At 47.3% G+C, this 15,499-nt stretch overlaps 1 protein-coding gene across 1 annotated transcript; it reads right to left on the reverse strand.

The window, feature by feature from the left end:
* Positions 1-10,174: 10,174 nt before the first annotated feature.
* Positions 10,175-14,006, reverse strand: LOC101772648 (3-ketoacyl-CoA synthase 20). The gene is made up of 2 exons (XM_004979534.4): positions 12,959-14,006; positions 10,175-11,306 (listed from the first exon to the last, which is right to left on the reverse strand). The coding sequence occupies exons 1-2, from the start codon at positions 13,724-13,726 to the stop codon at positions 10,470-10,472; spliced, it is 1,605 nt and encodes a 534-aa protein (XP_004979591.1). The 5' UTR covers positions 13,727-14,006; the 3' UTR covers positions 10,175-10,469.
* Between the last annotated feature and the right edge of the window lie 1,493 nt (positions 14,007-15,499).

The following is a 15,499-nucleotide window of genomic DNA, read 5'->3' on the forward strand; positions in this document are numbered from 1 at the left end:
GATGAACCTATTAAGCCTAATTAATCCATCATTAGCAAATGTTTACTGTAGCAACACATTGTCAAATCATGGACTAATTAGGCTTAATAGATTCGTCTCGCCGTTTAGCCTCCGCTTATGTAATGGATTTTGTAAATAGTCTACGTTTAATACTCCTAATTAGTATCTAAACATTCGATGTGACGGGTGCTTAAAAATAAGCAACCGAACCAAACCAGGTCTAAATCTGCAAATTTCAGCAATCGCAGGAAATTTCAGCCGTTGCTTTGGCTTGGAGAATAGAGAGATTGGAGACGCCACACTCTCGGCGTCAAAGCACCAGCTGGTTTGTAGCACACTTGTACTTGCCAGTCCCTCGACCTACAGTCCAAGAATTCCGTGCTTGAGTGCCAACTTTGTCAACAACGATTGTACGTTTGCACGGCAATGCACGCATATGTTACGTAGATCCATTTCAGAAAAAAAGAATAATGGTACTCGAATAATTCGGTCGTCCAAGTCCAGACTTGGTACCATCAGTACTACTTCGTTTGCTTCAAATTTTAATTTACTTTAGCTTTGTTAAGTCTAACTTGTTTGACTTCAACCAATTTTAAAGGAGAAAGCACCAATATTCATGACATCCAATAAGTTTAATTAAATTCGTCCTGAAATATGTTTGATACTACATTTCATTTTATACTATATAAGTTATCTTTTTGTCAAAAATGTGATCGAAATTAAAGTAGTTTGATTTAGGATACAATGAACTGCAATTTAAAACGAAAACGGAGGGATTAGCGTGTTATTGCTACCGTCTGCCTAGCGAGGGATAAATAAAAAGAGCATAAGTTCTTTAGCGGACTTCTTAAAAAAGTACCTTCCTATGAAGTAAGCTAGCGGGATTTTTACCGTACAGTATTTTTTTTCATGTCAATGATCAATCTTTTCCTTTTCTTTTTCCTCACCCACTGTCGCACCAGAAAATTTTTACCGCCACTGTTACTGTTAGGCACACACTGAAATAAGGACATGCAGAGGAAGTACGCACTTTTGGAGCTATTTGGCATCAGGCTAGCTGAAGCTGACCTTGATGTGCCTGCTGACAGCTACACTCATTCAGCCAAGCAAACATGCATTTATCCAACACGACTAACAAAAATCAAACTTGAGTGTAATTGAAGGGGAAAAAACAAATATGATGAGATAAAAAAAAATCATGTCGTCACAACCGAGGCGTGCGTGGATTATTGGCGAAACACTCATGACCTAGGTTTTCTAAAATCATTTAAATAAATCGATCAAGATGTGCTTGACCTAGGGTTCACCACTTTGCTTGGCTAGGATGGAACCGAAAACTCGATCTCCAAGCAAGCAAGGTGCGTGCGGATGTGCACGCCACTGGTTTTTAACCCCTTCACGCTCGCTACCTTGTTCAAGCACGAGGTGGCTCTGCCAATTTACCAGGTCACTTACAAAATAGTAACACTTATAAATTCAATATTTTGGGGCTATGCATTATATATATGCTCACCATTAAAAGCATTCCCAAGATATTACGGATCCATTATATCTTATTAGTGCATATATATTTAGAAAATGACGGTGACTACTACAAAAAAAAATTGTGCATAAGAGACCATGCACGCTATGAATACCACGCATGCGTTGTGGTTTTAACTGCAAATTCTGTGGGATGATGCATAAAAGATGCCCGGCCGAAGATTAGATACAGAAAGAAACATATGTGATCATTTTCAAGTATTTTCCGTATCTTAAGTGTTGAAGCATTATGACATACTCCCTTTGTTTCTTTTTTTAAAAACAAAAATGACGTTTAAGAGCTGTGGGAGTACTTCACAAAATCGAAGACCTGATCCAGTTTGAATAGTTAGAGATGTGAAATGAGAGGAAATTTCTATTAGGGTTAAGTTAAACGGTTGGCACAGTAAGGGCCTGTTTGTTTCCACCCTCCTAAAACCTTACCTCCTAAAAAGTGACTAAAAACTACCTAAAGTGCCAAACACTTCTCCTAAAAAATGACTAAAATCTTTTAGGAGGTCCAAATCTTTTAGGCCCTCACCCCCTCCTAAAACCGACTAAAATCGGTTCTGGACCGCTCCTACCCCCGCACCCACCCCCACCGCACGCCAGAACCCGCCTCCCCCCATGCACCAGACCCGCCTCCCTCAACCCCGCCGCCTCCCAAACATGCCTCCCCCGTCCCCGCCGCCTCCCAAACCGGCCTCCCTCCTCCCCACCGCCGCTAGATCCGCCTACCTCGCCGGCGCCCATGGATAAGAAACTCCGTCCGCGCACTCCCCCTGCGGTCCGCCGCCCCTAGTCCAACCTCCCCGGGCTGCATACCCCGCAATCCTTGTCGCCGTTCCCTGCACTCCCCCAACTCGCCTGCCACTAGATCCGCCATCGACGCCGCCTTACGCTGCCACAAATCGTCGTCCGGGCGCTCCCCCGACGGATCTCCGCCGCCACCCGCCGGATCCCCCCCGCCACCACCCGCCGTATCCTCGTCGGCTCATCCTCGTCCTCCTACTCGCGGCGTCCGCCGTCATCTAGTCCGTGACGAACTCCTGGGACTGCGGGGTGAGTTTCTTCCCTCTCCTATTCTCAATCTACGATTCTTCCTTCCTATTGCTGATTTAATTTTGTGCGTAGGTGGATTGCGCCGTCCCCTCCCCCAATTCGGCCGCGCCTGATGGATAGGTACAATTACAGGGACTTTCTATCTCAAGGCTCCTCCTCTGGTGCCACCAGCTTCCGCAGATCCCCGCCTGATGCGGATGAAGACGACCTCGCCTCGTTATTTCCGCCGGCGGCCCCCTCTCTGTCCGCTCCCGGCAGCACACGGAGCATTTGGATCTCAACTCACAAGCGGACTTCTACTCCGATATTCAGTCCTACCAAGAGTACCTTCAGGGTGATGAGGCCGGTTTTGAGCAGGCAGTCCCTCGTCGGGCCCCTAGAGTGAGTGTGCAAGCAACCGCCGGCAGAGGACGTGGTCGCGGCAAAGGTTTGCTCGGGGGTAAAGTTGGTTTTGGACGAGGCCGAGGCAAACTTTCGGTTGGAGGGAGAGATGGTAGCCGTGGTGGTCGAAGTTTGAGAGGAGGACGTGCTGAAGCTTTCTCTGCAGGCCACGGCTATCAAAATCTAGTGAATGTTGATGCCGGCGAAGAAGAACAGGGCATGCCTTCTGAAACTCTCTCTCAGGTAAATTGCTTCCCCTCTCTGAAACACTCTCTCTAATATGCATGGTTTCCATTTCTCTTGTATGAAATGTTGCCTCTGATATGGGAAATGTGTTGTTGCTATTTTATTTTTGAATTGTGTGTCATTGCAATGCTTAGTGTGACAATTTCTTTTCTGCTATAGAATCTTCATGACAGGGCTGAATGGTCTGAGGAAAACACACATTCTTATTGTGAACTTGCTGTTGAGGAAATTCGGGCAGGGAATTGTTTTAAAGGGGCAATGACACGTAGAGGTTATTGTAACATGAAAAAAGGAATGCTATTAAAGATTGACTCAACCTTACTATCAAGCAACTCAAAAACAAGTGGCCACAGTGTAGGACTTTGTACACATTTTAGAACATGATGCAAACTGATACAGGTCTAGGGAGAAGATCTAATGGCAGTATAGTAGCATCAGCTGATTGGTGGGATAAGGCACTAAAGGTAAGCAGTTTGTAATGTTGTCTAGCATGTACTGTTTTTGCATATGTAGAACTAGGTTCATTTTTTAACTTACTGATAAGATGCTTGTTTTTGTTGTTGCAGGAAGAAGAAGAATGGGATGAACAATGGGATGAAGAGGATGATGATAGAGAGGACTTTGATCAAAGAATACAGTCCTATATGTTGCATTGTAGGAAGAAGAGGAGAAAAATCTTGACTATTGCTGCTACCATGTTGGGTATGTATCACTTCGACACTTATATGAACAAAGCAGTTCACAGAATAGTAACAGAAAGTGGATTTGAATGGGTAATGAGGACACTAGGAAATAGCACATCTTGTTATAATATGTTTAGAATGAGTCAAGATTTGTTTCTGAGGCTGCATAGTTTGCTAGTTGAATCTTATGGATTGAAATCAACTAAGAGGACGTCATCAATTGAAGCTTTAGGGCTATTTCTATGGATATATGGTGCACCTCAATCTCTTAGACAAGCTGAAGACCGTTTCACAAGGTCACTAGAAACAATTTGTAGAAAGTTTGATAAAGTGCTAGAGAGTGTGAACAAGCTAGCAGTTGACATCATTAAGCCAAAAGACCCTGAGTTCAATTTTGTGCATCCTAGGTTGCAAAGCTCTAGGTTCACACCCTTCTTTGACAATTGCATTGGAGCAATAGACGGTACTCATATTCCTGTAATAGTGCCAAGTACCCAAGTAGTACAACATATGGGAAGACATGAGTTTACGAGTCAGAATGTCATGGCCGTATGTGATTTCGACATGAGGTTTACCTTTGTGGTGGCTGGTTGGCCTGGGTCAGTTCATGATATGCGGGTTTTCAAAGATGCAATTGACAAGTTTGATGACAAGTTTCCACACCCACCTGAAGGTAATGACCTAGATTGCATGCATTTTATTATTATTAGAACACTAGGTCTGTGACTCACATAATTCATGTATTATGAATGCACAGGCAAGTTCTACCTTGTTGACTCGGGTTACCCAAATCGACCGGGATATCTTGCACCCTACAAAGGAACAAAGTACCATTTGCCGGAGTTTAGACAAGGCCCAATGCCAAGAGGTAAAAAGGAACTCTTTAACTACTCACATTCTTCACTTCGTAATGTTATTGAACGGTCGTTTGGAGTTCTAAAGATGAAGTGGAGGATATTTCTTGACCTTCCTAGCTATCAATGCAAAAGCAAAGCCGTATAATTATTGCATGCATGGCACTACACAATTTTATTAGAGAGTTTATTGTAACGTGAAAAAAGGAATGCTATTGAAGACTGGACTCAACCTTACTATCAAGCAACTCAGAAATAGGTGGCCACAGTGTAGGACTTTGTACATATTTTGGAACATGATGCAAACTGATACAGGTCTAGGGAGAAGATCTGATGGCATTATAGTAGCATCAGTTGATTGGTGGGATAAGGCATTAAAGGTAATCTGTTTGTAATGTTGTCTAGCATGTACTATCTTTGCATATGTAGTTCTAGGTCTGTTTTTATTGTACTGATAAGATGCTTAACTATTATACAGGGAAAAAGTGAATGTAGAAAGTTCATGTTTGGTGTGCCAACATATATTGGATATCTTGAGGAGATGTTTAAAGGACATTTAATGGATGGAGCAGATTATGTCATGTCAGGTTCATCAACTCAAGAGAAGGGATATGAGGAGGTAGACTTGGGTGATGATGAAGGTGAAGAATAAGAGGAAGAGGAGTTCCTGGCAAGTCCTTTGAGCAGTGGCAGCCGCAAGAGAACAAATTGCTTATCTAGCACAGCCACAAGCCCAAACAAGAAGAGTAAGAGCCCAATGATCAAGATGTTTCAGGGGCTTCTTGTTGAGTTACAAGTTTCTAGGAGTAAGGAAGAAGCAAAAATACAAGAAATGGTAAAACAGAGACAAGATGAGTTGGAAAAAAAGCACCAGTACAGGCAGCTTGAGTTGGAAAAGAGGCACTATCTAAGGGAGATGGAGAAACAGAAGGAGTTGGAAAACAAGCAGAAGGAAAAGGATGACATAAAGAGGTGTCTTTTGTTGGTAAAGCAGGGTGGAGCTGGTCCCACATCAACTGAATTTGGCATAGCAACAAGATTGTTTCAGCAGGAGTACTACAGAGATGTGTTTGACATGATCGACGATGATAAGGAGAAATTAATTTGGTTGAGGAAGACATGGAATGACATGGAATGACTGCTATGTCTATCTGAATTGTGGTGTTTATTTTGTTAGGAACTAGAATTGTCTTTTAATGGCAGAACCTTTTGTTATGTATGAACTGTGTTGTTTAATTTCTAATGAACATGTATTGAGGTGTTGAATGAATGTGTGCATTCAATGCTGTGAATTGTGTTATTTCATTGGTGTTTATTGCTTTGTATGTTGCTGTTTATATGCTTTGCATATTGCTGTGTATATGTCTTAATTATATCATTGGTGGCTGCATAATATGGCTGTTTATTCTAACAAACAGTACTGATTTGCTTGTTTTTGTTGTTGCAGGAAGAAGAAGAATGGGATGACCAATGGGATGAAGAGGATGATGATAGAGAAGACTTTGATCAAAGAATACAGTCCTATATCTTGCATTGTAGGAAGAAGAGGAGAAAGATCTTGACTATTGCTGCTGCCATGTTGGGTATGTATCACTTCGACACTTATATGAACAAAGCAGCTCACAGAATAGCAACAGAAAGTGGATTTGAATGGGTCATGAGGATACTAGGAAATAGCACATCTTGTTATAATATGTTTAGAATGAGTCAAGATTTGTTTCTGAGGCTGCATAGTTTGCTAGTTGAATCTTATGGATTGAAATCAACTAAGAGGATGTCATCAATTGAAGCTTTAGGGCTGTTTCTATGGATATGTGGTGCACCTCAATCTCTTAGACAAGCTGAAGACCATTTCACAAGGTCACTAGAAACAATTTGTAGAAAGTTTGATAAAGTGCTAGAAAGTGTGAACAAGCTAGCAGTTGACATCATTAAGCCAAAGGATCCTAAGTTTAATTTTGTGCATCCTAGGTTGCAAAGCCCTAGGTTCACACCATTCTTTGACAATTGCATTGAAGTAATTGACGGTCCTCATATTCCTGTAATAGTGCCAAGTACCCAAGTAGTACAACATATGGGAAGACATGGGTATACAAGTCAAAATGTCATAGCCATATGTGATTTCAACATGAGGTTTACCTTTGTGGTGGCTGGTTGGCCTGGGTCAGTTCAAGACATGCGGGTTTTCAAAGATGCAATTGACAAGTTTGGAGACAAGTTTCCACACCCACCTGAAGGTAATGATCTAAAATGCATGCATTTTATTATTATTACAACACTAGGTCTGTGACTTACATAATTCATGTATTATGAATGCGCAGGCAAGTTCTACCTTGTTGACTCGGGTTACCCAAATCGATCGGGATATCTTGCACCCTACAAAGGAACCAAGTACCATTTGCTGGAGTTTAGACAAGGGCCAATGCCAAGAGGTAAAAAAGAACTCTTTAACTACTCACATTCTTCACTTCGTAATGTCATTGAACGGTCGTTCGGAGTTCTAAAGATAAAGTGGAGGATATTGCTTGACCTTCCTAGCTATCAAATGCAAAAGCAAAGCCGTATAATTATTGTGTGCATGGCACTACACAATTTTATTAGAGAGAGTTTTTCGAGAGATGTGAACTTTGATTTGGTTGATCGTGATGAGAACTATGTTTCATTCGCCGAAGGATCCTCTGTCAACTTGTAATGATGATTTTATTGATGTGTCGAATTTTTGTATGGACGAGTGTGTGTACATTTGTGTGCATTTTTTTTTACATAATGGAATAAACATGTGGCTTCAAAAAAAATCCCGCATGCAGCTACCTCACGGGCAAGATTGTTTTGACGCTAGAAAAGTCACATGGGCATGGTGGGAGGTAGTGGGAGGGCATCAGGGTCATTTTACCACTTTATTAATTGCCTTTAGTCACTTTTAGGAGGTGGAACCAAATATACTTTTAGTAGGTGCCTAAAAACTGCCTAAAATTTTTTAGGAGCTAAAACTTTAGGAGGATGAAAATAAACAGACCTTGGTAAGATAAGGTAGAAAGATACCCCGTCTCAATAGAACTACTGCAATTCAGCGCCGCACACACTGCATCGAGAATCGAATCGAGATTCTTTTACGAGTGCACCCAACTGCCCATATCATCGGGGAAAAAAAAAGAAAGAGAAATAGGGGCTGTTTGGAAGGAGGAGGCTAAACTTTAGCCCTGTCACATCGGATGTTCGGATACTAATTAAGAGGACTAAACATAAGCTAATTACAAAACTAATTGCAGAACCCCTAGGCTAAATCGCGAGACGAATCTATTGAGCCTAATTAATCCATCATTAGTGAATGGTTACTGTAGCACCACATTGTCAAATCATGCACTAATTAGGCTTAATAGATTCGTCTCGCGATTTAGCCTAGGGGTTGTGTAATTAGTTTTGTAATTAATCTAAGTTTAATACTCCTAATTAGTGTCCAAACATTCGATGTGACGGGGGCTAAAATTTAGCCCCCTCCTCCCAAACACCCCCATAGTCATGCACATAGGGGTTAGGACCTTTGAGCAGGATGCACTCGACCCAAGGCTCACTCAAGGCAAGGGAGCAGAGCGCGGAGCTTTCCCTTTGCGCTTCCACGCCAAGCGCATCCATGCTCGTGCCTCGCGTAGCTGATCTCCGTCGACCAAGTCAAAAATCAACGAGGCCTCGATCGACGACCTCGGAACCTGCAGCGCGTCACGTGTTGCACAGTTGTCCACTGCTGCATGCACGGTACCTTCAGCAAGATATGCAGGAAGCTGTTTCTGTCGTCACATCGTAAATTAAGGGTATGTTCGGCTATATTTAGATGCTAATTAGACGTATTAAATATAGATTAATTACAAAACTAATTACACTGATGGAGTGTAATTCGCGAGACGAATCTATTAAGTCTAATTAGTTCATAATTCGACAGTGTGGTGCTACTAATGATGAATTAATTAGGGTTAATAGATTCGTCTCGCGAATTAGCACAGGATTCTGCAATTAGTTTTATAATTAGCTCATGTTTAGTTCTCTTAATTAGTGTTCGAATATCCGATGTGACACTATTAAAACTTTAACGTTCCGTTTAACCCCTTAGTGATTTATTACTGTTCCGCTTCAGCTTTACAATAAACGTACCTGCAGCAAGATAATTGAATTTGTCACAGTACTTCCTTTCCTGGTTGAGCGTAACGTCACACAACGCTCAGAGATTTATTTATTGCGTAATCTGAGGACCCCCCCAACCTCTATGATGTTCACTGAACATCAATCCGATCGATCACTGACCCAGAAGAGGCAGAAAAGCGAACGGAATTAATCCAACGTCTACCTGTGCCGTTTGTTGTAAAGCTGGAGAATTTAATTACTACTACTCCGAATTTAATTACGTTAGGCAGGAAGCTGTTTCTGGTCAGTCAGGTTGTAAATTTGTAATAATGGTTGTGTTCAGCGATCGTGCCAAGACGTTGCAGGAGCAGCTAGCGCCATCCTTCCCCGTGCCAGTAGCGAACATTTGCGAGCAAGAAAACGTATAGCAGATTCGCTGCTCCAAGCACGCTCGTGTTGTGCTCCGAAATCTCATTGTCAAAGGCAAGCCGTTGGACGACCGCCAGTGTCCAAGACTACAAGAGGCCGGTGTGCTGGTGGCTGGAAGGTGGCCGGCCGGCGACGGCGAGCTCAGAGAGAGAATAAGAAAGAAGAAGACGACGTAGACCAAGATACAGCCTCTGTCATCGAGACGTGGACTCGGAGCGGAACGCATTCATGCTTAAGGGGTGTTTGGATCTTTAGTTCGGATTAAAATTCATGTCACATCGAATATTCGAAAGTTAATTAGGAGGACCAAACATGAACTAATTATAAAACTAATTACATAGATGTAGGCTAATATTAAGCCTAATTAATCCATCATTAGCACATATTTATTGTAGCATCACATTATCAAATCATGGACTAATTAGACTTAATAGATTCGTCTCGCAAATTAGCCTCCAACTGTGAAATTGGTTTTGTAATTAGTCTATATTTTATGAATCTAAATATTCGATGTGACAGGAATTTTAGAAGCTTCTAAAGAACCAAACAGGACCTTTAATACATGATCGAGCCCGAAAAAAAGCTATAGGGGCAGGCACAACATGTCACTATTTGGCGGGACAAACAATCTACATCCTAGATTCATTATTTTTATTATGCATCTAGACATAATATATATCTATTTACATAACAAAATCTATAAATCTATCTATAAAAAATTAAAACAATGTATAATTTAGGATGGAGGAGTACGATTTTGCATTCCTTGTTCCCCCAACGCAAATTAACTTGACCATGGTCATGGTTTTTTTAATGAAATATGTAACAGGATTGCACATCTTTATATTAAGATAGAAGCATGAACGTTACAACGCTGAGTGCTAATGGTACACAATCAGTTTCGAGTTTTTATACAATTTTGCATTCCTTATTTCCCCCAACGCCAAATTAACCCGACCCAACGCAAAGAATCAACATCAGGTTTACTTTTTTGCTTCCTATCGAAGCTCCAACACATACATGTCAGCTACATACATCTCCAACCAACCAACCACCAAATTTCGTTCTTGTATGTTTACAAACCTAACCCCACGCTCAACTCAAATCAACATACACTTTTATAATTCCACATGTTTTTTTCCAAATTCAAATACAAGAGCCGCATGCTCCACGCTCCTCACGATTCGGCCGCCGCCGCCGCCGCCGCCGCCGCCGCCGGCGCGACGACGACGCTCTCCACCTTGGGCACCTCGACGGGGAACCTGTGTATCTCCTCCACCCACGGGTTCCCAACCTTCTCCTTCGCCGGGTCGATGGTCCGCAGCGCCCTCCACACGGCGCTGTTGCACTTGAACCCGGACCCGAACGCGATCTGCCACGCCCGGTGTCCCCGCCGCACCCGCCCCTGCGCCTCCGTGTACGCGAGCTCGTACCACAGCGAGCTGCTGGAGGTGTTCCCCCACCGGTACAGCGTCATCCGCGACGGCTCCATGTGCCACGCGCTGAGCTCGAGGTTCTTCTCGATGGTGTCGAGCACGGCCCGGCCCCCGGCGTGGATGCAGAAGTGCTCGAACGCCATCTTGAAGTCCGGGATGTAGGGCTTGAGTGACCGGAGCCCGAACACCTTGCGCCCCACGAGGGAGGCGAGGAAGAGGATCTGCTCCGACATGGGGAGGACGAGGGGCCCCAGCGTGGTGATGTTGGTCTTGAGGGCCTCGCCGGCGACGGCCATGAGGTCCTTGGAGAGCGCCACGCCGACGCGACCGGTCTCGTCCTCCTCCTGGAACACGCAGCGGTAGGCGCGGTCGTCGGCGCCGTGGTGGGTGCGGACCGTGTGCATCAGCTGGTACTTGGCGCGGCGCCGGTCCGCGCCGCCGCGGTTCGTGAGGAGCACGGCGGCGCCGCCCATCCGGAAGAGGCAGTTGGACATGAGCATGGAGCGGTTGTTGCCCCAGTACCAGTTGAGCGTGATGTTCTCCATGCTCACCACCAGCGCGTACGTGTTCCGGTGCACCTGCAGCAGCAGCAACCATTATTTCAGGGGTCGGTCAGCTTGCCCTGATAAGCTATCACGACTAGTCATCGTCGTCGTGGCCGTGCGTCCGCGGGAACGTTCGCGTACGTCGCCGGCGATCGATCGCCCCAACCAACAGAATTTATGACGATCGACGACGGGGAGCATTAACTCCGCGAGCTTTCTGTCAGATAGCTGTCATCGTCATTAATGGGACTCTGCAGCAGCAGCTCAGCAGGTGGATGGCCTGAGCTGCATTGATGTGGACGGGCGACCCGCCGGCAGGTCGCCATTAACGTTAAGAGAGAAAGGGAGCATGGGAGAAGAAGAAGAAGCAGTGTTGCTCAGCTGGTGATTGGCCATCAGCTGCTCTGATCTGATCGCACACGTCAACGGGCGTTCTAGACGGTTCCTGTCTGGACCATTTTCGGGTGACCGGGTTAACGATCGTCGTCAGAGAGTCTATAAGCGGTGTTGGATACCCTCATATCGGATGTTTGATACTAATTAGAGTATTAAACATAGTCTAATTATAAAACTAATTGCACAGATGGAGTCTAATTCGCGAGACAAATCTATTAAGACTAATTAATCCATCATCAGCAAATGGTTCGCGAATTAGACTCCATCTGTGCAATTAGTTTTGTAATTATCTCATATTTAGTCCTCCTAATTAGCATCCGAACATCTGATCTGACCCTGCTAACCCTGCTAAAGTTTAGCACCTTATATCAAACATCCCTTAAGTGTGCAGGGACCCATTGACAGTTGTTGCGATGGCAACCTGCTGAAACCGGCAGACTTCGTCGTCCCAAAAGAGACGATCTGTTGCCGGTTGGTCCTACTAATGGTTATTAGGACTTCCAAAACTTGCCAAACTGTCTCTATATATTTTTTCTGTAAGACAAATAATTGCAAACTTTTGTACTTTACAGAGAGACAGAGTGCTAAACTTTGGCTAACTTTTATGTTCCACTAAACTTTCAGACTTTCTCGTAATTTGCTACCCTCAGGCGGTCAAAAGTTCCTACACTTTTAATCCCAAACAGCTAGATTTGACACCAAACAAAATTTTTTTGTTACATATACTCTCTGGATTCCCACTTATATATTTTGATACTATCTTTTAAAAAAAATGAAGGTGACGACGAGTAGACCTAACAATGAACAAACCATGTACAAACCTACAGTAAATGTGTACTTCCGTTAAAGAACTAGTACAACAACAATGAATCAATGATTGATGGGTGCTCAATTATACTACTGCTCAAGCCGAATTATTACCACGGGGGGTCGATTAATTCCAAAGCCTATCAGTCAACGCTCGTCGCAGTTCCATGGACCCACTACGCATCGTGCATCCGTGCAAACGCATGCAGAGTCAACCCAAGTAAAAGCTCCTTTGCTCCATCCGTGCGCTCGATCCCCCGCCGTCCGTTCCAGGATCAACGGCAACGATCGAGCACCAAGCCCCGCCACCCCACCTACCTCCTCTACCATGGCGGTCGCTGAACAAACCCACCTGATCGCACTCACTCAACTCTCGAAAGCTCTCGATCGCGGAGGCAAAAAAAATAAAATAAAATCCTAACCAATCGACAACGATGATGACTCTGGATTGGAGCATGCTAAGGGATGAATCGCTTGCATACCTGGAGCAGCTGCTTGGCGAGGTCGATGGAGATGAGCCCGGCGCTGCACCCCATGCCGCCGAGGTTATAGCTGGCGACGTTCCCGCGCAGCTTGTAATGGTTGACGATCATCGCCGACAGCGACGGCGTCGGGTTGAAGAGGCTGCAGTTGACGACCACGACCCCGATGTCGCGCGCCCGGACGCCCGTCTTTGCCAGCACCTGGTCGATGGCGCCGAACATGACGGCCTCGGCCTCCGCTCGCGCCTCCGCCATGCACGGGTTGGGCGGCGCGTTGAGCACGGCCCGGGGGAAGTAGGTCTCCTGCCCGAGCCCCGACCGCTCCAGGATCTTCCGCTGGAACGCCAGGTTGTCGCCCGTGAACACCCCCGCCGCCGTCGACTGCCGCATGAACGTCTCCCGGGTCACCACGTGCTCCGGGCCGGGTTTGTAGCACGCGAAGTCGAGGAGGTAGACGGCCCGCGGGCGGCGCGCGAGGTAGATGGTGACGAGGACGGCGGCGAGCGCGGCGAGGGCGGCGGTGAGGGGTGGGTTGGAGGTGAGCGCGGCGGCGAGGTCGGCGGGGGAGTGCCGGGAGAGGCGGACGAAGAGGGCCGCCGCGAAGGGGGCCAGGAGGAGGTACGGGAGGTTGGAGATGGCAACGTGGTAGCAGAGTTTGAGCGCGCTCGGGCGGTGCCGGGCGTTCTTGATTACCGTGGTGCTGCCGGCGCCGGCGGGGGTGGGGGAGGCGGGAGAGGTGGTCGGTTCTGCTTGCTGGGCGGCGCTCATGGTGCCTGGCGGCGTGGCGCGGCGAGGTAGCAAGGGTGATGGGCGAGGCTACTAGCTGAGCGGCGGGGTGCTGCGCGGCGTCGAGAACTCGGAGTTGAGGAGAGGGAGAGTGGGTGTGGGTGGGCTTGGAAGGTGGGGCGGGGAGGTTGGGCGCGAATATATAGGGGTCGCCGGCGGTGGAGGATGGATGAGGAAGAGGAAGACCTGGCGGGCACGGCCGGGGGCGACGCCGGGGTGAATGGGTTGGGTGGGTGCAACCACCGGAGCGACCATTAAGACGGTGGTGGCGAACAGGCGAAGGGAGAGAGGGGAGGGAGGTTGGGGCAGGGCCAGGCGGGGTCCGAGTAAATGCGCGCGCTCCCGCGTGTGTGAATGGGCATGGCCAGGTGCAAGTTGGCCGCCGGCCGGACGACGCCCGCGCGCGCGCCGTTGGGTTCGAGGGTTTCGTGGCGTGGGCGCGGCTGGGGTGCGTGGGTTGGCGTTGAGCTAGCGGCCGGCGGTCTGGTCAAGAACCTGCCATGCGCTGGCGCGGCGTGTGACAGTTGCCGATGCCTCGCGTGGCGCAGTTGGTTGATTTGGCTGCCTGCTTCGCTTGCAATGTGTTGTGCGGTATAACTGAGTATTCATCCCGAGACTCAGTATGGTTGTATTTTAGTCTTGTACTAGTGTGAGCATTAGTACCAAGCTTAATGGATAGATCTCGTGAACCCCTTTAGTATAGGTTGAAGGCTCCACTCAGTACTAAAGGACACCCATTAGTACCGGGTGGAGGCTCCACCCGGTACTAAAGGCATTAAGACACATTAGTATCGGGTGGGAGCTCCACCTAGTAGTACTAAAGAGCTCCCCCCTTATCCATCCGTCCGCTACCCTCATCCTCCTCTGCTCCTTTATCTCCTCCTCATTCGGTCCTCTATCTCTCCTCATCCTCTAGCTCTCTCTCTATCTCTCCTCTATTCCTCCTCTGCCTCCCATCCCCTCCCCCTGTGCTCGCTCCTCACCGTCAGTAAGGAGCAGCAGCGGGACGAGGTGAGGCGGCGGCGGCGACGGCGGGTGAGGGTCGGCGGTAGCGGCCGGAGCGGGAGCGGCGACGGGCCGAGAGCGGCGGCGGGGGCTGGCAGGGCCAGCGGGTGGATTTCAATTTTTTTTAATACCCTTTAGTACAAGTTATTTCAATCGGTAAAAAAATCCCCGTTTAGTACCAACTACTAATATCAGTTGCGAAACCGATACTAATGGCATATGCATTAAACCTTCCGTTACGTGCCCAGCCACGTACGCACCGGGGCAGCCTGAAGCAAACCAAATGCGGAGGCCACATGCATGGCCGACCGGTCAGAAGGCGGGGGTGTCTACGGACCGGACCCGACCTGCCTGACTGCTGCGATGCATGGCCTGCCCCAGTGCCCTAGCTCTGCCGACATCTCCTTCATTCCCTGCCTGAGCTCATTTTACTAATACGCGCACGAGTCGACGGCCTCACGTCCCCTGCTTTCCCAGCAGTTGCCTGTTGCTGCAGCGGGCCACGTACGAACGGGGCAGCCTGAAGCAAACCAAATGCGCGCAAGGCCGGCAAGCGGCCAAAGCAGACGCCGCCCGCCGGCAGCGGCGACGTCGATCGGCCGCCGCCTGGCAGCAGAGGCTATACGCGAGCCGTCGTGCGTCCTTTCCGCGCGGGCGCTCATCCATCCCCGCCTACTCCTACTACTGTCTGGCCCGGTACCGCACGGAACGACTGCCTCGATCGGCGGGGGGGGGGGGGGGGGGGGGTTC

This window comes from Setaria italica, chromosome VIII (genome assembly GCF_000263155.2).
Source record: "Setaria italica strain Yugu1 chromosome VIII, Setaria_italica_v2.0, whole genome shotgun sequence".
NCBI classification, from domain to species: domain Eukaryota; kingdom Viridiplantae; phylum Streptophyta; class Magnoliopsida; order Poales; family Poaceae; genus Setaria; species Setaria italica.